Here is a 24,820-nt window from a genome sequence, read left to right as displayed (position 1 = left end):
GAAGGTACAGGTCTGTGAGAGCCAGAAATCTTGCTTGTTTGTAGGTGACCAAATACTTATTTTCCACCATAATTTGCAAATAAATTCTTTCCAAATCAGCCAATGTGATTGTCTGGATTTGTTTTCTCATTTTGTCTCTCATAGTTGAGGTCTACCTATGATGCCAATTACAGGCCTCTCTCATCTTTTTAAGTGGGAGAACTGCACAATTGGTGGCTGACTAAATACTTTTTTGCCCCACTGTATATATGTGTATATATATACAGTCATGGCCGAAATTGTTGGCACCCTTGATATTTCTCCAGGAAATCATGTATTTCTCACGAAACGTATTGCATTAACACATGTTTTGCTATACACATGTTTATTCCCTTTGTGTGTATTGGGACAAAACAAAAAAAGGGAGGAAAGAAAGCAAATTCGACATAATGTCACACAAACCTCCAAAAATGGGCTGGACAAAAGTATTGGCACCCTTTCACAACTGCGGATAAATAAGAATGTTACAAGCATGTGATGCTCCTGTAAACTCACCTGGGGCAAGTAACAGGTGTGGGCAATATAGAAATCACACCTGAAAGCAGATAAAAAGGAGAGACGTTCACTTAACCTTTGCATTGTGTGTCTGTCTGTGCCACACTAAGCATGGACAACAGAAAGAGGAGACGAGAACTGTCTGAGGACCTGAGAACCAAAATTGTGGCAAAATATCAACAATCTCAAGGTTACAAGTCCATCTCCAGAGAACTAGATTTGCCTTTGTCCACAGTGCGCAACATTATCAAGAAGTTTGCAACCCATGGCACTGTAGCTAATCTCCCTGGTCGTGGACGGATGAGGAAAATTGATGAAAGATTGCAACGCAGAATAGTCCGGATGGTGGATAAGCAGCCCCAAACATGTTCCAAAGACATTCAAGCTGTCCTGCAGGCTCAGGGAGCATCAGTGTCAGCGCGAACTATCCGTCGACATTTAAATGAAATGAAACGCTATGGCAGGAGACCCAGGAGGACCCCACTGCTGACACAGAGACATAAAAAAGCAAGACTACAGTTTGCCAAAATGTACTTGAGTAAGCCAAAAGCCTTCTGGGAAAACGTCTTGTGGACAGATGAGACCAAGATAGAGCTTTTCGGTAAAGCACATCATTCTACTGTTTACCGAAAACGGAATGAGGCCTACAAAGAACAAAACACAGTACCTACGGTAAAATATGGTGGAGGTTCAATGATGTTTTGGGGTTGTTTTGCTGCCTCTGGCACTGGGTGCCTTGACTGTGTGCAAGGCATCATGAAATCTGAGGATTACCAAAGGATTTTGGGTCGCACTGTAGGGCCCAGTGTCAGAAAGCTGGGTTTGCGTCCAAGATCCTGGGTCTTCCAGCAGGACAATGACCCCAAACATACGTCAAAAAGCACTCAGAAATGGATGGCAAAGAAGCGCTGGAGAGTTCTGAAGTGGCCAGCAATGAGCCCAGATCTAAATCCCATTGAACACCTGTGGAGAGATCTTAAAATTGCTGTTGGGAAAAGGTGTCCTTCCAATAAGAGAGACCTGGAGCTGTTTGCAAAGGAAGAGTGGTCCAAAATTCCGGGTGAGAGGTGTCAGAAGCTTATTGATGGTTATAGGAAGCGACTGATTTCAGTTATGTTTTCCAAAGGGTGTGCAACCAAATATTAAGTTAAGGGTGCCAATACTTTTGTCCAGCCCATTTTTGGGGTTTTGTGTGACATTATGTCATATTTGCTTTTCTGCCTCTGTTTTATATTTGTTCCAATACATACAAAGGGAATAAACATGTGTATAGCAAAACATGTGTTAATGCAATACCTTTTTTGTGTGAAATACTTGATTTTCAGGAAAAATATCAAGGGTGCCAACAATTTCGGCCATGACTGTATATATATATAATTTTGGGTTAGTAGTCTGTGCTACTATCAGTTGACCAGTAGCATGACTGAGACATTTTTTTTTTTCTGAAAAACGTATAGTTTTGTATCTAACTTAATTTATTGTGCTCACACAGGTGGCCTATGTTTTGCAAGACTGGTGGCTTTCCTATTGGTAAGATTTCTAAAAACTAAACACCTAAACACTTTGATCAAAAGTATTGTGGTGGACTAAAATCCAAATCTGTTTTTATTTTAGTTGTTAAGTGGGTATTCGAGTAGTAAAGATTTCCTCTCACTTCTTGTCCTATGCACCTCTTATACACATGGTGCCACCACAACAGGAAATAATGGTAAAGCAGAAAGAACTGCAAAGTACAACTGTTGTGCAACACTGCTAAACAAGAAGCAGCCCTTGCATTTCTATAGAGGAAAACTACAGCAAGTACAGACTTAATTATAAACCAGATAAAGAAAAATATTTTAAAACATCCCCTGGCTTCTTATTCTGAAGCGTTGCACATTGGGTACATCATGTTTATAGACCCTGGAACACAAGTACAAATATCTACCCCTTAGTGATATAAGAAACTGTTGGAGGGTTTCACTACCTAGCGTCTACCAAATATTGAAATTTTGGTTTTTGGTCGACTTATCCTCATGCAGAACTTAAATTTGCAATCATTTTTGTTTTGTGTTCTAGTTATATAGTTTTCTTATTACATTTTGTGTCTTCCTCATTTGTATATTCTGTGAAAATGATACTCTTTTACATTATAAGTATGAATGTATTCTGTCTCCACCCCCCACTACTGTCTTCATCCCTTTGTTGCTGCCTGAAATTGTCAATATTCTCCCTATTTTTGCTACATACATTTGTATCACACTTTTTCTGTGAATATTTTTAAGTAAGAATACGATTTTGTGTTAGACCACATTCATACAGTGATAAAAATAATTATTTGATCTCCTGCAGATTTTGTAAGGGAAATGAAGGGTCTATAATTTTAATCATAGGCATATTTTAAATGATAGAAACAGAATATCAACTAAAAATCCAGAAAGAAAACACGATACAAATGTTATAAATTGAGTTGCAGTTCAGTGAGTAAAATAAGTATTTGATCCCCTAACAACCAACAATAATTCTGGCTCCCACAGACTGGTTATGTGCACATGTGGTACACAGGTTAGTTCTGTCAATTTAAGAAGGTGCTCCAAGTGATAACTCATTTTGTGTATAAAAGACACCTGTCCACAGAATCTCTTTCTTCCATTCAAACCTCACCACAATGGGCAAAACCAAAGAGCTGTAAAAGGACATCAGGGACAAGATTGTAGACCAGCACAAGGGTGGAATGGGCTACAAGACCATCAGCAAGAAGCTTGGTGAGAAGGATAAAACTGTTGGAGCGATTATTCGCAAATGGAAAAAATACAAAATAACCATCAATCACCCTCAGTCAAGATTTTGCCTCATGGGGTAAGCATGATCATGAGAAAAGTGAGAGAACAGCCCAGAACTACATAAGAGGAGCTTGTGAATGATCTCACGGCAGTTGGGACCACAGTCACCAAACAAACCATTGGTAACACAATACGCTGTCATGGATTAAAATCCTGCAGTACCTGCAAGGTCCTTCCCCTCAAGAATATACATGTACAGGCCTGTCTGAAGTATGCCAATGAACATCTGAAGGATTGGGAGAAAGTGCTGTGGTCAGATGAGACCAAAATTGAGCTCTTTGGCATTAACTCGACTCGCTGTGTTAGGAGGAAGAAAAATGCTGACTATGACTCTAAGAACACCATCCCTACAGTCAAGCATGGAGGTGGAAACATTATTCTTTGGGGCTGTTTCTCTGCTAAAAGTACAGACCGACTTTGACGCATTGAGGGGCCAATGGATGGGGCCATGTATTGTAAAATCTTGGAGGAGAACCTTCTTCCCAGACCAATGAAGACGAGTCGTGGATGTGTCTTTCAGCATGACAATGATCCAACACATACCGCCAAGGCAGCAAAAGAGTGGCTCAAGAAGAAGCACATTAAGGTCATGGAGTGGCCTAGCTAGTCTGCAAACCTTAATCCTATAAAAAAGATGTTTGTTAATATTTTGTCGCTATAATTTAAAATACACCTATGTTATAAATTATAGATCCTTCATTTCTTTGTAAGTGGGCAAATTTACAAAATCTGCAGGAGATCAAATAATTATTTCTCTTTGGTTCACTGATGGACACAGCGTCTTCCATTCTCGACCATAAGGTTATATTGCCACCTACAGCAATAGGACACTAGGGAGAAAAAAATCTCGGCACCGCCTAAATCCTGGCTGATATAAACCCCATCTCTGCATAGGCCATCCAGTTTTTCTACCTAGTGTTCAGGAGTAGTGACCTTGCTCCCTGATAGGACCTTATGTTCAGTAGGATTTTGTATTTTTTTTTTCTTCATTTTCCTGGGGTTTTTCCTGTGGAGATCTTCAATCAACAGCCGGGCTGTATAATATAGATCCAGTGGTTACCCCAGCTCTACCAGCGAGCGTGTGTAGATCCTAGCCAAGCGCTGGGTGGGCAGTGACGTGCCCCACCCTGGACTGGGGCGTCTGTCAAGTTAAACGTCTAGCAGGGGTGCATGTGACCGGGCTTTGGACGTCCATGTCACAGCACTACCTTGGCTGACAGCCCCCCCACTTCAGTTGAGAGGTGGGTCTGTCTCTGTAGCATACCTGCAGCCTCCCTGGATTGGTAAGTAACATTCCCCCCCTCCCTTCTGAGTGCAGTATGGGGCACGGGTGCTCCCTGGGATAGTCGGCCCTGCGGGGTCCCCTCCTCCCTGCCAGACCCCTTGTATTGCCAGATTTGCTCCTGGGCCCCCCTCCACGCCCTATCTTGTTTTGGGCCACCTTCTGGGTGCTAGCAGTTACCTTGAGGTTGTGTACCAGGCTGTCCTCCAGCTCTGACAAGTTGTTTTGCTTGCCTGTGTGGGTAGTGGGTGCCATGTGATGCTGCTGCATGGTCCTGTGGCTAGTTTGGTGGGCTTATTGTGTCTTTTTCCCGGCAGCCATCTTACCAAAGACCTTGCTGCCATGAGTGGCAGCCATTTTCTTGTAGCTCTGCAGCAGCCTGTTCTAATGAATTGGACCTTGCTAGTGCCTGGGCTCCGGGGGGGGGGGGGGGGGGCTATGGTGGCCATTTTCTTGGGGTCTGGCTTTCCTTCTCTAGCAGCTTAGTCATACAGTCCAGCGGCCAGATGAGATCCCCAGCCCTTCCGACAGTGAGGATGAGTCCTCTGCTTCTGCAGTTACCCATGAAAAGGTGCTGGTGGATGCACTTATTATCTCTGTGAGAGAAACCTTAAAGATGGAGGATGCTTCTGGGGAGATCGCAGAGATGTCTGTCCTCTTTGGCACGCACAAGCCACAGCATGCGGCGAAGGTGTTCCCTTATCCCCCTTATTTTGACATGTTTGTTTACAAGGATTGGGAAGGTTCCTTTTTGGTCCCTCAACAGATTACCGTGCATTATCCCTCCGATCAATCCCTTCTGAAGAAGTGGACTGCGCCGTCTGTCATGGATCCTTCTATTTCAAGGTTGAATAAAGCAACCATGATACTGGTGTGGGAGTCTCCATCCTTTAAGGATCCGGCCTACAGGAAGGCAGAATCGGGTGCCCGAATGATGTTAACTATTGCTGGCTTGGCTCTTTGACTGGTTTTGGCCACTGCCCTGGTGTCCCAGACCCTCAATGAATTGGCCAAACTCCTTCGGCATTGCCTGGGGGGGAGGAAGTTCCCCCAGCTTATGTAGAATTGGCGGACCAACTGGTCCAGGGTCTTAAGTTTGTGAGTGACGCATCCCTTGATGTGGCCCCTTTGCTTTTCAAGCTTTTTGTTTCAGCTGTGGTGCTTTGGCGTGTACTGTGGCTCGAATGTTGGTCTACAGACCAAACATCAAAGAAGGCTCTCACAGATTTGCCCTTCCAGGGTGATCACTTCTTCGGGCCCACCCTCCATCATAAAAAATCTTACGAGGGTGAAGAGTACTTTTCTTACGCAGTCCTGACAGGGAAAGAACCATGTGACAAGCACGGTCCTTCTTTTTCTGCATGCAAGAAGCTTTTTTGCCCCCTCCCCAGATGCGCTGATAAGGGTTCCAAGCCATTCAAGGTCCCCTACAGGGGTACCACGTGACCCTGGACTTCCAAGCCAGTCAAGCCGGCGGATAAGTTCTTCCCAGCATGAAGGTCTGCCCCCACCCGTGTCCAGGGTTGGGAGTCATCTTCGTTGCTTTGCAGGAATGTGGATCTCCCTGATTGCCAACAATTGGGTCCAGGAGCTGATTCTGTCTGGATACAAAGTAGAATTCCAGCCTTGCCCTCCAGAGAGGTTGTTCCAGTCCCGGCTTCAGAATGGTTTTGGGGGGCTATACTCCAACCTGTTTACGGTTCCGAAGAAAGAAGGACAGTTTCGTCCAGTCCTGGATCTCAATACCCTGAACTATTTTGTGCGTGTGCAGAAGTTCAAGATGAAGTCCATTCGGTCTGTGGTGGCCTCCCTTTATCAGAGAGATTTTGTGGCATTTATCAACATCAGTGATGCCTACCTACACATTCCAATCTCTACTGGATACCAGCGTTTCCTTTGCTTTGCACTGGGAGAAAAGCATTATCAGTTTGTGGCATTGCCCTTTGGTCTCGCCTCCACTCCATGGGTTTTCACCAAGGTGCTGGCTCTGGTCCTGGACTTGCTCAGACAACAGGGGATTGCTGTGATTAGTTATCTGGAAGGCCTTCTACTGACCGTGGAGTCTCACTCGGCCTTGAGGGACGATGTGGCGATCATGATCAGCACCTTGCAAGAGTTTGGGTGGATCCTGAACGTCCAGAAATCCACTCTGAACCCAACCAGGAAGCTGGAGTATCTGGGACTGACTCTCAACATGGCCTTGGCCAAGATTTTCCTTCCTCTGGACAATCTACAGATTCAATTGGCAGTTCTCTTATTGCTGTCCTGGGAATGATGGTTTCTGCCTTTGATGCAGTTCTGTAGGCTCCGTTCCATACAAGGACACTTCAGAGGAAAATCTTGTCCAAGTGGGACAAGTTCCACGACTCCTTGGACACCCAGTCGGGGTAAAGGACCAGGAGGTCTCTGCTTTGATGGCTTCGGCCTCCTGTCCTTCAGGAGGGGAAATCATTTTTTCCATTTCATTGGACGGTGGTCACAACAGACGCCAGCCTGTTCGGCTGGGGTGGAGCACTTGGGGCCAGCTTGGAGCTTCGGGCAATCAGGCTCTGCCTGGAAGAGTGGATGGAACGTCTTCGAGGCACCTGGTCCAGATCCAGTCAATGTCACTGCAGTGGGCTATGTCAAACACCAGGGAGGGCTATGGGGTGTGGTGGCGTTGCTGGAGGCTTTCCGCATTCTCAGGTGGGCAGAGCGTCATGTATCGGCTCTCTGCCATGCACAATCCCGTTGTCGAAAATTGGCAGGCAGACTATCTCACCCGTTAAATGTTGGACCAAGGCGAGTGGTCCCTGCATCCAAACGTGTTTCATCAGATCTGCCTCCGGTGGGCACTTCAGATGTGGATCTCCTATCATCTTGGTTCAACAGGAAGGTGCAGACATTCATGGCCAGGATGAGGGATCCTCTTGTGGATGCAATGGATGCCCTGGTGGTGTCATGGAGCCAGTATCAGCTCCTCTATGCGTTTCCTCCTCTCAAGCTTCTACCCCAGCAGCTGCAAAGGCATTCTGGTCATCTTGGTGGCTCCGGTTTGGCCTTGCCACCCTTGGTATGCCGACTTGGTGCGGCTGGTTGCGGACGTTCCTTGGCAGCTGCCACTCAGGGCAGATCTTCTGTCTCAAGGTCCGATCTTCAACCCTACTTTACAGCCACTGGCTTTAACGGCTTGGCTATTGAAAGCCAGGTTCTGAGAGACAGGGGTCTGTTAGAGTCAGTGATTCCTACCATACTGAAGGCACGGAAGTCTACTTCTAAGATATACCATCGCACCTGGAAGACATATATATCCTGGTGTGAGGCTGTGGGGGTTCATCCTCGTTCTTTTTCGGTGGCTAGAATTTTGACTTTTTTGCAACAGGGTGTTAAGAAGAAACTGGCGCTGAGTACCATCAAAGGCTGGGTTTCTGGCCATTTTCTTTCAACATCCTCTATCCTTGCACTCTTTGATCTGTACTTTTGTTAGACATGTGGCACCTCCTGTGCGCTCCCTGTTGCCGCCATGGAATCTGAATCTGGTCCTCTCTGTTCTCCAAATGTCTCCATTTGAGAATATCAGGGAGATTCCCTTGCTAACTCCCGCAGAGTGTTGGAGTTGGCAGCCTTGTCTTGTAGGTCTCTTTATTTGGTGGTGCACAAAAGGTAAGGTAGTTCTCCGTCCGTATCCTTCTTTTCTCTCAAAGGTGGTCTCTGACTTTCATTTAAATGAGACTTTCATTTAAATGAGACATTGTCCTACCGTCCTTAGTTCTGTGTCTCAAATCATCAAGGTGGCTACCTGGTCATCTGTGCACACCTTTACAAAATTTTTACAAGGTGGATGTCTTGGTATCTTCAGATACATGTTTGGGCCGCAAAGTATTGCAGGCAGCTGTTTGAGGTTTATGTTCTCTCTTTGGTGGGTTGTTTTCTGGTTTGGCTCCTGTGTTCCTAATGAGCTCCTGTTGACCTGGTTTTCGCCTTGTTTTTTCCCACCCCTCGCTTATTGGCACTGCTTTGGGATGTCCCTATGGTCAAGAATGGAATACTCTGTGTCCATCAATGAATGAAAGAGAAAACAGGATTTTTTGTTACCATAAAATCCCTTTCTCTGAGTTCATTGACGGACACAGCACCCACACCTCTATGAATTTAGTTTATTTGCTGACGCTGCTTGTTACTAACTGGATTGCCTATACATAAAGGGGTTTTTTTATGAGCAAGGACTGCCCATAGGCGGTGCCAAGTTTCTTTTTTTCTGCCTAGTTTCCTACACCTGTAGGTGTCGATATAACCATATGGTCGAGAATGGAAGACTCCGTGTCTGTCAATGAACTCAGAGAAAGACATTTTATGGTGTGTAACAACAAAAAACAGTTTTTCCCCACTGTACCTGTCTTGGGCTGCAGGTTGAACACCCCTGGTGTACAACATAGATGAAATATATTGCCAGCACACTGACAAGTTTGTTTCAAAGCTCTTCATGCAAAACCAACGTTTCCGGACCACACATGAACCTTTAATTAGGCATGCAGCTTTCCTAGCATTGATGTAGCACAACATTCCAGTCTTTTAATCTCTAATGTAAATACAGAGGAGGTAAATTAGGGCCAGAGTGAGATCAGCTGCCAACTTGAAAGACTTCGGTATTTCTGTTGCAAAGACCTGGGCACAGGTTCTCTTCTAAAAGAATATTCAGTATTTGATATCTCTTTAAAGTTCTGGCCAGATGCATGCATATATTGCAGTGGGTAGGGAGGCTGGAAGTAGTAGTGACAGCACCTTAGCCTTCCTGTCATGTGCCGAACACTGGATATAATGACATGTTTCCAAAGAGAGTTCTGATGAAATGACTGTTTTGTTTTTTTAGGGCGACAGAGCAAGAGAAGTTGAATGTCACTTATGTCACTGAAGGAACCAACGTAACTGAAACCGAGAAATTGGATAACAAATTGTATCTAGGAGTCTATGCAGGTAATATACTGTCTGCTTTTATGGCATATTTTGGAAAATGGTAGTGAATAAAACATACACTAATGCATGCAATAATATAAAATTCTTAAACAAAACTTGGAGTTGTACTTCAAATTGGTATATATAGCATTTTATTTAAAAGCGAAGACTGCATTTCTTGCTATATGTATTTTTAAAGATACATGGAATTATGTTGTCATATGTTTTAATACAGCAGAATGGATATATTTAGTTTATCTTCAGCACAAAAAAACAATTCAGTATCTTCAGTCAGTTTGCCTTAGGTTTCTATGCCAAGGATCACATGCACCCTTTTATTCTGATTGCTATTGTTGCTGTGTTTTATGCAAAACAAAAACATACTGACTTGAAAGTGTATGTCATAAGTAGAATAACAAACATATGAGATATTCCTGCCTTTAGCAAGCATTTGGTTGGTAATGATAAAATAAATTAAATATGATGAAACTTTCAGTGTGCTTTTTAAATGAAGATTTATCATGTCACATATTGCAGCACTGTTGCTCCTAATTTGTAGTACATGACACATTTGTGCATTGCATGTTTTCAGGTTTAACTATGGCTACCATCGTATTTGGGCTTCTGCGTAGCGTACTAGTGTTTCAAGTCCTTGTTTCTGCTGCCCAGGCTTTGCACAACCAAATGTTCCAGTCACTCCTGTGTGCACCAGTGTTGTTTTTCGACAGGAATCCAATTGGTAAGTTTGTATCACATTACCCTGTCTTTTAAAGCTGTAAAGAAAGGGAAACTTTGTTGCATGAAAACTGAACTCTAGGCAAATGGCTAAATACACAATTAAGATATATACAGTACAGGGGCGGACTGACAACTCATTTGGCCCCTGGGCAATTGGGGATCATGGGGCCCCTGTGTCCTTGCCCACACTCAAAACACACCCAAAAAAGCCTATAAAAGGTACCAGGGGCATTTTATGGGGCCCCCTAATGATCCCGGGCCCTTGGGCAGTGCCCGAGTGCTCGAATGGTCAGTCCGCCCGTTATATATATATATATATATATATATATATATATATATATATATATATATACTGTAAATACATTGGAAAACTACACCCACCAAGGGCCTACCTCCTAAGAGTGGGGGGGATGTCTGTTACGGTTTGCATTCCTCTGGGTTACAGACGTCCTAGACCTATAGGTTCATTCAGTTGTTTTATCAGGGTTCAAAGTAGGGTTTCCATTTCTACTCTATCATCATTTCTTCTCTCAAGCAAACCAAAATCTGCCTAAGGATAGTCAAATTTACAGATTTTACTAGACCATCTCTTGTACCAGAGAGTGGCTGTTCCGGTCCCTCGTAAGGACAGGTTTAGAGGCTTTTATTCACACCTGTTCAGGGTAAAAAAGCCAATGGGGTTATTTGCCCTATTTCAGACCTCAAATTCCCAAACAAGTACCTTCACATCCTCAGGTTACGCATGGAAATCTCCAAGTTCAGTCATTGCCTCTCTGTGATAAGAGGAATACTTGGCATCAGTAGACAGTCAAGATGCCTACCTCCTTATTCCCACTTAACCCACCTCATCAGACCTTTCTGCGCTTTGCTGTTGGAAACAAACACTGTCATTTGGCCTATCCTCTGCACCCAGAATATTAACAAAAGTGCTTGCACCCCTGTTCACCCTCTTAACCCAGGACAACCAGGTTACCAGTTACCTACGTTTTCTGAAGGATTCATCTCTCTGACAACTGTCTGCAACTGTACAAAGGACTATCCAGATTCTTCAGGTTTTCAGTTGGGTAAACAACTTCCAGAAGTCTTTCTTTCAGCCTTCCCTTCATCTTGAATACCTTGGTCTCATCCTAGACACAATGCAGACAATAATTCTTCTTCCAGAAAATAAGCTTCCATAAGTCTTCCTTTCAGCCTTCCCTTCAACTGCAATAACTAGGCCTTATCAGAGACACAGCCCAGAAAAATTATTTTCAGAAAACAAGCTTTTGTCTCTAAGGTTTCATGCTAGGACCTTAAGATTCAAAAGAAATTCCTCGGTGAGAGTCTCCATGAGACTGCTAGGTCTCTTGGTCACTTCATACGAGGCTGTTCCCATCACTCAGTTCTACTCAAGGCCCCCCTAACACAACATTCTATTGGCCTGAAAAAGAAAAACACTCTATCTCTTGCTTTCCTGTGCTTCTCTCCATTCAGTCATGTAACTCCCTATCTTGGTGGACAGATATGGGAAAGTCATTTCTCCTATTCTCATTGAAGCTGATAACAGATGCCTGTCTCACAGGCTGGGGAGGAGCATTTCAATCTTTCACAGTTCAGGGACCTGGTCTCCCAGGGAGGCAAAGCTCCTCATTGACATCTTGGAGCTCAGAGCAATGAAAATGGTTTTGCATTACTGGACACCCCTTCTCTAGGGAAACCCAATTAGAGTGCAATTAGATACGGTGGCCTATAACAATTATCGGGGGGAACCAAGAGTCAGGCAGCCTTGAATAAAATATATCTTATCTCCTGAGTGGAAAGCCCTGTTCAACAATCTTTGCTGTTCACATCCCAGGAGTGCACTATTGTAAGGGGATTGGTCATTCATCCTGACATCTTCAATGAGACATCCTGGCCTTCAGGTTCAACAACAATGTACCCCTGTGTCAGGATCTTGCTCACCTGCTGGTGGCACTGTGCTTCCCTGGATGAAATACTGCAGTTCTGGTGTCCACCAGCAAGTGTCTCCCAGCAGCCAGGAGGGTCCTGCAATCTGCTCCACCTGGCCTCAACTGCTGGGAGGGTACTTAAGCCTGTCTCTACTAACACACCTTGCGCCAGTGTTTTGATTGCCTTTCTTGCTGCCAGATCAATCCTGCTCTTGAGCTATCCTTGCATCCTATTCCCTTACTGCTGATTGCCTTGTTCCTGTACCCAGTCCTGATTCCCCCTTTTTCTTGCATTGCCCCTGTCACCCTTGCTTCTCATATTGTATATATTGTTTTACTTATTGTATATAGTTTGCTAGGTTTCTGTTACTTAGGCATTTTTGGTTTTGGGCCACTTGTTGTTTATGTTCGCTGTTTGCTGGTGTTTGCATGTCTTTTTGCTTACTGATCATGCATTTACGTCGTTATACATTGTTTGGTCCCAGTTTCTTTGGGTAGCTACATTTATCCGGTCATATCCTGTGCTGACTCCTGACAACCCTTTTTGTGGCCAGGACCAAGGATCCTCTAGCACTGCTAATGCTTTGGACTCCATTCAGGTTAATATATATCTTCCCTTGAATGTGGTTTCTTCCTGGACTGCATGGCAAAATAGAGGATGATAAGAAGTTGGTGATCCTCATTGCACCAAACTTGCCCAGAATTACCTGGTACACAGAGTAACTAAAACTTCTAGGAGATGACCCTTGGACTCTTCCAAACAGGCCACACCTGCTGTCCCAAGGCCCACTGTACCACACTGCTTCTTAGTCACTGGCTTTAACAGTATGGCTGTTGAAGCCTAGGTCTTGAAGGACAGGGGTATATCTGACTCTTTCATTCCCACATTATTCAAAGGCAAAAAAGCCACTGCCGAAAAATTCATCCCTATATCTGGAGATCCTTTTTCGGCTGGTTGAACAAAGGCATTTCAAAAATGTTTTTAGCTTCATTCTCTCTTGTAAAAACTTTTATTTAGGGTTTCTCATGGATCAGACTACTCAGGGCTCAGAGCTTTCCACTCAGACCCTCATTACAGCATCCTGTTTTCTTTGGGATGGGAATCTCAATCTGGTTCTCTTTGCCCTGCAGAAACCACCCTTTGAACCCATTGGTGAACTCCCCTTGGGGAATCTCTCTTGCAAAGTTGTTTTCTCGATGGCTATTATGTCTGTCAGACATGTTTCAGAGTGAGTGCCTCTGTCTTGTAAGGAGCCCATCCTAATTTTAGGATGTATATAGTGGATTTATGTCCAAGATCCTCCTTTCTCTGATAATGGTATCAGCTTTCCACTACAATGTAGACATTGCCCTCTTTTTGCAATTCTAAGTATCCGAAGGATATTGCCCTCCATTGTTTGGATGTAGTCAGAGCTGTCAGAGTCTACCTGAAAGCCACAGCCTCTATCCAGATAAGGGGTTCTCTTTTAGTCTTGTCAACAGAGTCTTGGAAAAAAACTGCTTCCAAGTTGACTATTGCTAGGTAAGACCACTCATTGTAAGAACTTATGCCCTTTAGGATATGGTACCTCCAGTACCGTTACATGCTTACTTCACCAGATCAGTGGAGGTTTCCTGAGCATTCTAAGAGTCTATTGGTTTGTAAGTCCACCACCTAGTCATCAGTTCATAAGTTATCCTAAGTTCTACCAGGTTGCTATCTAGGCCCCTGGAGTTGGGTTTTGACCCTTATATGATTTGTTGGGCCAAATGACATGCCTTGTTGTTGCCCACCCCTCAGGTTGATTTCTTGGGGATGTTCAAGAGTCTATGTATATCCAGGCTGTGTTCCATACCAGCCTTTTCAGCCAGGGTGCCTTCAGGTATCTTTGTTGGAGAGTTTTTCCATTGCTGCCTCTCTCGACAGGAGTTGAGGGGAAAATATCCTCAATGGAACAGAAATTCTACCTCTTCTTCTGCCTTTGTGACTTACTTGAACTAACACTGTAATGGGCTTATTTAAAGACATAAAGATAACAGAAAAAAGCATCTGAACAAAAATAAAAAGTTGTTGCCCATGAAGACCAATTGGAATTTTTAGTTCTCATAAAATGAATAGTGAAACCTGACTGTTGGCTCCTATATTCTGTTTTCCATATTAAATCACTAAAATACTAAATATGAGACCAATGTAAGTATTTTTTTACCACTTGTTTGAATGCCACAACTCTTCAGGAACCTTATGTATGAATGTTTCAGATTTAAAAACATGTCAGTTCTCTCACAGCTACAGTGTGATTTTCAGGCAGTGAAGGGTTGAGTTTGATGACTGTGAGAACTAATAACAGTTCTTAGTGCAGACACTTTGATACATGAAGCCTTTTTTTGCACGTTCAATGGTGTGAAGTATTTTCTGCTTATAAGGCTCCAGAGTAAAGAATTCTTTTTGTCCCTTGAATCTCTGGCCCTTTTGTATAGATTGATTATTAACCTCACTTTCTTTCCTCTTTGCTTGACAGTCTTTGTTGCGCTAAGTGTAAGATGTAAATATGCCTTTCATTGCTCTGTTTACTTTACATGCTCCCTTTTGTGTTCCAATATGTCAACAGGACTGAATATCAAAAATAATTTTGTCACTCTGACCCTTCTATTTTCCTTCTCTTTGCTCAGCTTAGTTGCCGACGTCATGTCACTGAGCTCACCTGAACCCCTCCAGGGTAAAACAGGTTAAAAATAGACAACAAAGACAACATGAGCTATTTCTTGTTTTAGCATGTTGACTTTGTGGCTAATGAGAATTATAAAGAATATTTACGCCAGACCTTTGTTTTGTATGGGCCACTTCAATAACCAAGCAACACACACAGCACATAGTATCATTACACTGCCTTTATGGTCACAATAAAGCATTCTTTGCGTTGCTGGAACTGCTTTGTGTGTTGTGCTCTCTCCAATTAGTATAATTATACAGCAGATTTGTTATTGAATCCCTTAAGCAGGTTTAGTAGCTTTTGTTATTATTGGCTTTGTATATATTTTCTTTTTAAACTATTAAATTATCTTTTTAATGCAATTACAGCAGGAAATGTTATGATGCATGGTCATGGGGTAAATGACGTTAAAGAGTTCTGAATCTTTGACTTAATGCTGAACTCTAGCTTTAGCATAACTGCCCCCTTCTTCTTCCATTTCTTGTATGTCTGTCCTGCAGGTTCCATTAATATATACTTTATTCCTGGCGTCTTCTGGTCAGTCACATTATATCTGGTCAGTTTTCTCCTTGCTGCAGTGGTGGGCAGTCTTCAGTACTGCAGAGAATGGCATTACAACATCAGCACCATTCTATGCAGTATTATGCTATGAGTCTGGGCTTATGTGGTGATGCCCACCCTGGGCTGGGTCACTGATAGCCGGGGCTCACAAAAAGTGGGTTGAATGAAGCAGGCTGTCATTTGCATAGAAGAGGATTGATTGTAGTGGAGATTTCTGCTGAGGACATTGAGAAGGTGTGTATTGTAGCAAAAACTGCAGTATTTATTTTGAAAACTGCTAGGGAAGTGACAAGAGCACTGTCAGTGACTGCTGATTACACTGGGAGAGACACACTCTCAGTGTAAACTGGACTGTGAACTGATTTTATGTAATATATGTATGCAAAACCTTAAAAGTTAGCTTTTCACTAAAATACTTATACTGGAATCATAATCTTTAGAAAGAGGAAACTCACAGAATAAAATGTGTACTTTTGATGAGTTGTGAGCTACTTTAGTTCCCAGATAGAAAAACAATATGTTTATAATACCTGACTGTGTTCATTATGACTACATTACACTGGTTCAACCACGCTGCAACATCCATTCCATTCTGTTTAATTTTTCATGGACCAAAAATCAGCTGTCCTAGGGCCAGTGGATAGTGGTTGTCAGGTTGTAGCCTGGGTTGCTCCAGCCAACATGAATGCAGTGTTGATCCATCTCTGCTTAATAGGGGGAAAGGAGGTTGGCGCTTTGGCATCTTTGCCTTGGATGGCAGAAAATGTTGTCCTGTTACCCACTGCATGATAATATTTATATATTATATAATATTTAGTAAAGTGTATGTAAACCTTAACAATGACCATCTCTCTTATTTTTTTCCCTTTTGGTCTGTAAAATATACCACTCAAAGTGTTCTTTGACAAAATGGTGACTGCACACAGACACCAACTCCCTGTTGCATAAATATGAATGAGAGAGTAAAAATTAGCTTCAGCTCCTGTTCTCAACTTGTAGAGAACTTCTCAGACTCCTTTCACCCTTTTTGGGGCTTAATCTTAGAGCAAAAAGGGGGATGCGCATCTGAGGAGTTCTTTACAGGTGGAAAACAGGAGCTGAAGCCATTTTTTACTCATCTTATTCATATTTATGCACCAGCGAGTCTGTGTGCAGAGTCACAATTTTGTTGAAGAACAAAATAAGAAAATAAGAGATGGTCATTGTTGGGGTTTACGTACACTTTATTAACTATTATATATACATGCAGTTGGTACCAGGACAGTCATCATTTTGTTGAATTCTACTAGAGCCTGTCAATGTCGATCATTCCTGTCTTGCACTAGTCTATTCACATGCTGTTCCAACTGACAGGTTTCACAGGCATTTGAGTGGTACCGTTTTCATTGTTTTGGACTTAACGGGATTGATCTACTAAAACTGGAGTGTGCAAAATCTGGTGCAGCTCTGCATAGAAACCAATCAACTTCCAGGTTTTTTTTTGTCAAAGCTTAAAGTGGAACTTCACTCTCCCAATCAACATGGTCTATTTTTAATACTTTGCTATTGACAGGAATAAATAGATAGGAAAGTATATCATATTTACTTTGTTTTAAACTTTTTTTTACATTTCTTCAGTTACTTCCTGGTTTCCATGCCGAGGAAAATTATGACATACATCTCCCAGCAGTCTTCAGGAGGGGAGGGAGGGTTCCCAGCTCAGCCAATGCCTGAGCTAAGGGCAGATGAATTACAGGAAGTAAATGCTACTTTTGAACTATCTGCCCTTACTCAAGATGCCCACTGCCAGAAATGTCAGGAGGTGTTTTTCAAAATGATTTCTCAACAAAATGAAGCATGGAGACATGGATGGATGTGGGAGTTTGCTTTGAATATTAACAATGAATTAAATATCATTTTTTTGGTTTGTGGTACTTAGATGCAGTGCAGTTTCACTTTAATTGAACAAGCTGAAGTTAGAAGCTGATTGGCTACCATGCACAGCTGCACCAGATTTTGCACTCTCCAGTTTTAGTAAATCAAACCCAAAGTGTATTTGTTAAAGTGCAAAAAAATGCCTGTGAGAAATTCAGAGCAGTACTGTCCACAATATCTCAAGAAAGCTAATTTGCCCTTCCAGTTCTTATCTTGTGATTGAAGATCAATTAGTGCCTATGTTGTGGGCATGTCAAGGTCCAGTGGGTCAGAAACACAAGACAGAGCTGACACCATTCAGTCCAGAAAAATGCTATATTTTATTAGCCCACAACAGCAATTAGGAGCTGAGCGAATTGTTTGCAGATCAGTAGGTATTTTTCTGTACTTGCAAGATCCTTAAAGGACCATTAAAACATGCACATGTTGCAGAGAGGTACCGTTTGTTTTTTTTCGTGTATGTTTTGCCTTGACATACACTTAAGTAGTACTTTATTAGGTATATACGGTCATTATGTGACTCTGTCAAGCTCTGTTTATATTCATTGAAATTAATGTGTGCACTTTTTATTCTAACTTTGATATTAATCCAAATATTGGATTACATCTCCAGCAAATGTCCCGATGGCTGCATCCTGAATGTGCTATTGACAGAATTTTATCTGCGAATTTCTCAAGATAGTGACATACCGAATAGTCTGTAAATGTGTTATTTACTAAGAGTTGTTATCCAGCATTTACTCATAAAATGTTGGATGTAAATTAAGATGGATATATATCATTAAAGAAATAAAGAAAATCTTGTAACCATATTGGTATAGTTCAGTCCTGCTTTACGACAGATTCTATTGTATTGCAGGTTTCCTGTCACAAGAGGGCAGCAACATTCAGCCATCATGTCAATGTTCCTTTATAAAACATGCAGGTCCATTGGCTTTGTTTCTCCATGACAACATTGCAACACTTCCAAACAACTACCTGAAATTTCAGTTGTTTGGGGTGTCACTTTGCAATGTTCCAGAAGTGTTTTACCTTTTCAAGGTGGAGTGTAGTTAATTGTTTTTCCGTCTCAGGATATTTGAAACAGGTTGCAGCTGTTTTTCTTAAAATGATTCCAACACTGTCATAATTTCAGCAAGCATGGATTATATCTGATATATAAATATCTTATATCTGATATATAAGTACATTTTATATTTTAATACTTCTAACATATATTAGTTTTAGTAATATAGAATTGGGATTACTAGCTTAAGTTTTTCACTCAGATTTTCTTTTGTAGCTTTTAAAATGTTAAACTGGCATATACTGTCACTATATATACAATATACTCTGTGTATCTGTGTGTATATGTATGTATGTATATATATATATATTTATATATATATATATATATATATACACACACACTATATTGCCAAAAGTATTGGGCCAGTCCTCCCAATCAGTGGATTCAGGTGTTCCAATCACCTTCATGGTCACAGGTGTATAGAATCAAGCACCTAAGCATGCAGACTGCTTCTACAAACATTTGTGAAAGAATGGGTCGCTCTCAGGAGCTCAGTGAATTCAAGCGTGGTACCGTGATAGGTTGTCACCTGTGCAATAAGTCCATCCGTGAAATTTCCTTGTTACTAAATATTCCACGTTGAACTGCTAGTGGTATTATAACAAAGTGGAAGCAACTTGGAACACCAGTAACTCAGTCACGAAGTGGTAGGCTGCGTAAAATGACAGAGCGGGGTCAGCGCATGCTGAAGCACATAGTAAGCAGAAGCTGCCAACTGTCTGCAGAGTCAAGAGCTAAATTCCCTCCAAACTTTGTGTGGGCTTCAGATTAGCACAACAGTGTGTAGAGAACTTCATGGAATGGGTTTCCATGGCCGAGCAGCTTCATCCGAGCCTTACATCACCAAGTGCAATGCAAAGCGTCAGATGCAGTGGTGTAAAGCATGCCACCACTGGACTCTAGAGCAGTGGAGACGTGTTCTCTGGAGTAACGAATCACGATTCCCTGTCTGGATATCCGATGGACATGTCTGGGTGTGGCGGTTACCAGGAGAACAGTACTTGCTTGACTGCATTGTGCCAAGTGTAAAGTTTGGTGGAGGGGGGATTATGGTGTGGTGTTGTTTTTCAGGGGTTTGGCTTCGCTCCTTAGTTCCAGTGAAGGGAACTCTTAAGGCATCATCATACCAAGACATTTTGGACAATTTCATGCTCCCAACTTTGTGGGAACAGTTTGGGGATGGCCTCTTCCTGTCCCAACATGACTGCGCACAAAGCAAGGTCCATAAAGACATGGATGAGTGAGTTTGGGGTGACCTCAACTCGATGGAACACCTTTGAGATGAATTAGAACAGAAACTACGAGCCAGGCCTTCTTGTCCGACATCAGTGCCTGACCTCCCAAATGCGCTTCTGGAAGAATGGTCAAACATTCCCATAGACACACTCCTAAACCTTGTGGACAGCCTTCCCAGAAGAGTTGAAGCTGTTATAGCTGAAAAGGGTGGGCCAACTCAATTTTGAACCCTAGGGACTAAGACTGGGATGCCATTAAAGTTCATATGCGTGTAAAGGCAGGCGTCCCATTACTTTTGGCAATATAGAGTATACAGTATAACACAAAAATAACAGAAGTGTGAAAAAACAACTAAAAATAACCAGTTTAAAACTTGAATGCTTTTTTCCTTTAACTTGGATATTTACACCCATTCACCTCTAGAGCATTTTTGCATTTTTCATACGTATGTTAAAATCTGCAGTTTTGGCTATAAAATTACCTAATACCTTATCTATTGTTTGAACGCTGAGGCCCTGTAATCAAATATATGGTAGTTAATTGTTTTATGTTGCACAATATTTTCAGGCACACTGCCAGTGATGCAAAAGTGAACCAGCAGTTATACAGCCACCTGAATCACTTTTACATTAACGCCTGAAGCTGGTTGAAGAAAAAAGATATAAGTTCATGGCTGCTACATATGTCCAGAAAGCAGAAGTAGTTAAAGGAGTTCTATGGTCACAGCATACACTTTTATAATTTTATAACATCAGCATTGTAAATAGCAATACAGACAATAGTAGTTATTGACAATCCAATATAAGCTTACTTGAAAATCTTCAAGTGTTGTGAGTTCTGCCTGTCTGCGGACATCTTTCCACAACTTTCTGATTTCTCTGCATGCTTTGCAGCTTTTCCTTGGCTGTTTATTTAATGTCTAAGGACTACATGTCCCATGGTACCTTGCTGCCTGCAAGCAGTGATTCCTGTACTCCTGAAACTCCTCCTCTCTGCACCTCTGGTTCAGAAGGCAGGCTCTGTGAAATGTGTGATATGGCAGTGTCTGCTCACAGGGCATAGTAGACATGTGTCCCAAAATTCAGAGAAGTAAATGTGGGATCTTTACAAAGTAAGTTTACAAACTTCAAGATCATTCAGATTCATAGGAATAGGCTAGGAATAATTGAATTACAATGTGGAAATTAATATATGATTTAAAATTTAGACCATGGATATGGTTTATGTATTTCTGTCAAGTTTTCATTGCTGTCTGTGACATCATGTCACACCCTGGTGTACAGGGTGTCACTAAAACAGGAAGTGAGTGGGAGGCTTCCAGTAGGACACAGGCAGCAGCGGAGGCCAGCAGGAGGTTCTAACCCTTCTCTGCTCAAAAACTAAACATAAATATTTTGGCTGAAGTTGAGCTTTACAATTACATATAATTTGCATGGTTAGATCGTCAGTTGCTATGAGCTATTGCACTTTGCTCTTTGGCTCATTGAAATAACTTCAGTGTGCCATTTCGAATTTGGTGGACTTGTAGAATCAGTATGTGTCTGACTGGGTTGTTAAGTCCTGTGATCACTTGGCCCTATGGTAACTTTCTGGCTGTGGGAGTGATACCCTCTTTTACTTGGTGTCAGCTCCATAAATACTTTAGAATATCCAAACAAGTCCTCAAAAATTACAAATGTCCTAATGAATGTGCTTGAGTTGCCTATAACAACCAGTCTGTGGTTTTTTTTTTCAGCTTCAAGCTTGCTATGTACATTTCATCTCATGTATATTAAACCTTTTGTATAGTTTTTTTCTTGTTAAATATATGCTCTATGAGTTAATTTATATTAGCTGTTTTGATCATTTTACTGTTAGTTCCAATTCACATTATGTGCAGTGACCGGTGTTTTACTGCATTTACAATTGTTTTCTGTGTATCCTATTCACACTGCAATGCAACCCAGAGCTGCCCCGCAGTGAGCTGCGATAAAATGCAGACATGCTGTATCTTATCGTAGCACTCGTATCACTACAGCAGCAGATCAAATCGGGCTGCTGTACAGTGACATAAATGAAGTATACTTTTGGACACTTCAAATAAACTTCAATGTGTTGAATCGCTCATTAAACCCCCCCACCTCAGTCAGAATAGACAGCTGTCAGACAGGTAAAGCACTGCAGTTTACTTTGACAGCTATCCATTCAGTGCAACAGGCATTTATAATGGGCAACCGTCTGCTGTTTTTCTTATGTGAATTGAGCTGTATTGTCAGCAAGGTGAGCCAGCCATTATAAGAGTCATTGGTCATTACCTGGTGGCTGCACACGTATTCTTACTAAGCCTGATTGTATTAATAACTGTAAGTGACTGAATGATTTCAGAACAAAAGGTTGCATCAGTCACAATCACTCTGTGTGGCCACATAATGACACCCTAAATATTATTTTTGGGTGTTTGAATGGAGTAGCTAATAACATTGGTAGGTGTGTCAAAGAAAAGGCTGTATGACTTTGCATGTTTGACAAACACCATAATGTTTTCCTACATAAGCAGCTCTGTGTACTGCAGTGCTTATCAGGGTGTGCTATTGAATATTTTAGTGGGCGTTGTCCATTTGCGCCTTGTAGTATCATAATGGCTCTTATTACCTTCCAATAGGTTTCCAGTGGCACACACCAGAATTCTCATTGTATTCACACTGCTAACCTTTTTACAAACTGATTACTCCAGTTGTGTCAACACCCTGCTAGATTGGTGTGTTTGCATGCTTTATCTTCCAAGATAACCCAATGAATCTTCTACATTTGTGTTACTTTGTCTCAATCATTATAGACAATAAGCTGATTACAGAAACTGATGAGTGTTTAAATGAGGAAGCGTTCCTTTGGCTGTACAGCAGAATTTTGTAACCTTATACATGGTTGTTTATGATCCCAGAGGAATAATGACTAGCACTCATTTGCTTTATTGTTTAGGTAACTTTTACATTCATTAATTTATCTGCAGCTTTTGACTATCAAAAAGCATTTTAAGGACAATTACATATTTTCTTTTATAGTGTTTGAATATAAATGATAGTAAATGGACATTTCTGATTCAATAACAAAGTTAATCAAGTATTCCTGTGTAGTGGGCGCAGCACAATCTTATTAGAACAGTGTATGGCTGACTAATGCTGCCTCTTTAGAATGTCATTGTTTTCTTTTTATTAGAACAGATAATGATTGTACAGTATAAAACACAAACTAAAAATTACAAAAGTCAGACTAGAACAGTTCACTTTTCTTCTAGTACTTTTAAGGTCAAATTATTAAAAATAGTGTATCTTTATTCTGCAGTCAATCTATCTTTTTGTCTGTCTATCATATATCTGTAGGTATGTACTCTTGCCTGTTAAATAAAAGTACATGTCATGTTGAGACACATTTTGAATACCATAAAAAGAGATTACGTATCACATTTTTGATATTGCATGCCAATTGTTTACTGACATGCATAGTTACAATCTATTTAGGAACTGAATCAGGTTAAAATGTTGTAAAAGTTATAAAATTAAAAAAGTGTATGTTAGAATGGACACATAATACAGTTTAATTGTACCCATTGCCTGTATACTATACATACCAAATACAGATAAAATGAATCTCTGCCCCCAGGAAGATAGTGTCTCGTTCTCTTTGCTTGAGGAGATAGGAATATTTTCTTTCCTGTCTTTTTAACAAATCATCATTATGCTGCTCTTTTCATCCTGATCTCATCCTGATCCTATAATTGACTCTTCTATCTGTAAAACAGAATATTGCTCGGGGATGCATTGATGAAAATTTTTTTACAACCTGTGATACCCATTGTGTTTTTCCAGGAAACTGTTTTGACGTCTACTATGATTGCAGGTGTCTTGGTAAATATTATTCAGTGCTACATGCAAACTTTTCAAGAATAGACAATAATAAAAGGAGATAGCAGTTAGCTATTAGGTTCAATTTTCTTCTTAAATTGTACTTCTTATTGACTCGCCTATGGGAAGTCAGGCATTTAAACAGTTAATTTCTAGCTTGTCAAATTTGACGTGTACCTAAAGTTTTGTACTGTCTCTCAAGGTGTGTATGTTTTAAGTCTGGAATGGATTAATCACAGAAGCAAGTATTCGACCTTAGTAAACTACAGAGTAATTTATAATCTATCTATCTATCTACAGTATGTATGTGTGTGTGTACATATATATATATATATATATATATATATATATATATATATATACACACACACACTGTGTGTCTGTGTATAGACACACACACATATATACACATTAAATGACTCTTCACTGCTTCAAAGCTATTACATGGCATGTGGCAGGTGTTGGCTGCTTCTGTTAGGGCCTTACCACACAAGTTTTGAGATTTTTCTATAGAATCCCTCTGCGTACATATGCATTAGGCTGCACTTGGCAATGCAACCCAGTCCAAAATACATAAGTAAGACAATTTGCCTTCAGCGCTATGAGTTTGCTTCACACTATTGAGCTGCACTGGTGTGCACTGAAAAAAAAAAAAAAGGACAAGCTCCATTTTTATGCAGCAATGTGTTGCGACTCACTACACCACATCTCAACATGCTGCGAGGCATAAAGATGAATTAAATTTAATTTTAGGACATTTCAGTGAATTTAAAAAAAATGTATCAGCACTTTGGCACTATTCCCTTCACATCATATGCTAGCTGCTGCTGTATAACACGACTGCAGGTGTGAATGAGTCCTTAATGCTGTAACATAAAGTAAAGAGAATAAAACATGAAAAATTATTTATATATATATATATATATATATATATATATATAAAAAAATATATAACTTTTATTATTTAAATTGGTGACTTAAATTGCTAACTTATTACTTAATTATGTATGTATATATATATATATATATATAATTACAATAGTTTTTATATGTCTTTAACTACTATTATAATTCCTAGGGTTACAGTATTAGGACGTATCAGAGCTGTTTGAATTGTGTTCCCTTTCTCATCGATTTATGCATTTTAGTTTGTTGTTAAGAAGTTGACACTTAAATAGCTCTTAATTGTGCAGCAGCTCACTAATTAGATAATGTGAAATGTTAGTGTTTGTA

The 24,820-nt window shown here is 41.1% G+C and overlaps 1 protein-coding gene across 1 annotated transcript in view; it reads left to right on the top strand.

Annotated features, from left to right (window-relative positions):
• Nucleotides 1-24,820, top strand: part of ABCC4 (ATP binding cassette subfamily C member 4 (PEL blood group)) — a 400,044-nt gene that overhangs the window by 186,184 nt on the left and 189,040 nt on the right. Inside the window, exons 17-19 of the mRNA XM_089680483.1 lie at nucleotides 2,027-2,064; nucleotides 9,488-9,591; nucleotides 10,163-10,309. Coding sequence (XP_089536609.1) covers nucleotides 2,027-2,064; nucleotides 9,488-9,591; nucleotides 10,163-10,309 — 289 coding nt within the window. The remainder of the gene's footprint in view (nucleotides 1-2,026; nucleotides 2,065-9,487; nucleotides 9,592-10,162; nucleotides 10,310-24,820) is intronic.

Source organism: Staurois parvus, unplaced genomic scaffold (genome assembly GCF_062004578.1).
Source record: "Staurois parvus isolate SC_StPar_1 unplaced genomic scaffold, SC_StPar_1.0 ptg000243l, whole genome shotgun sequence".
NCBI lineage: Eukaryota > Metazoa > Chordata > Amphibia > Anura > Ranidae > Staurois > Staurois parvus.
Note: the sequence above shows the minus strand (reverse complement) of the source record. Positions and strands in the feature narration are given on the sequence as shown.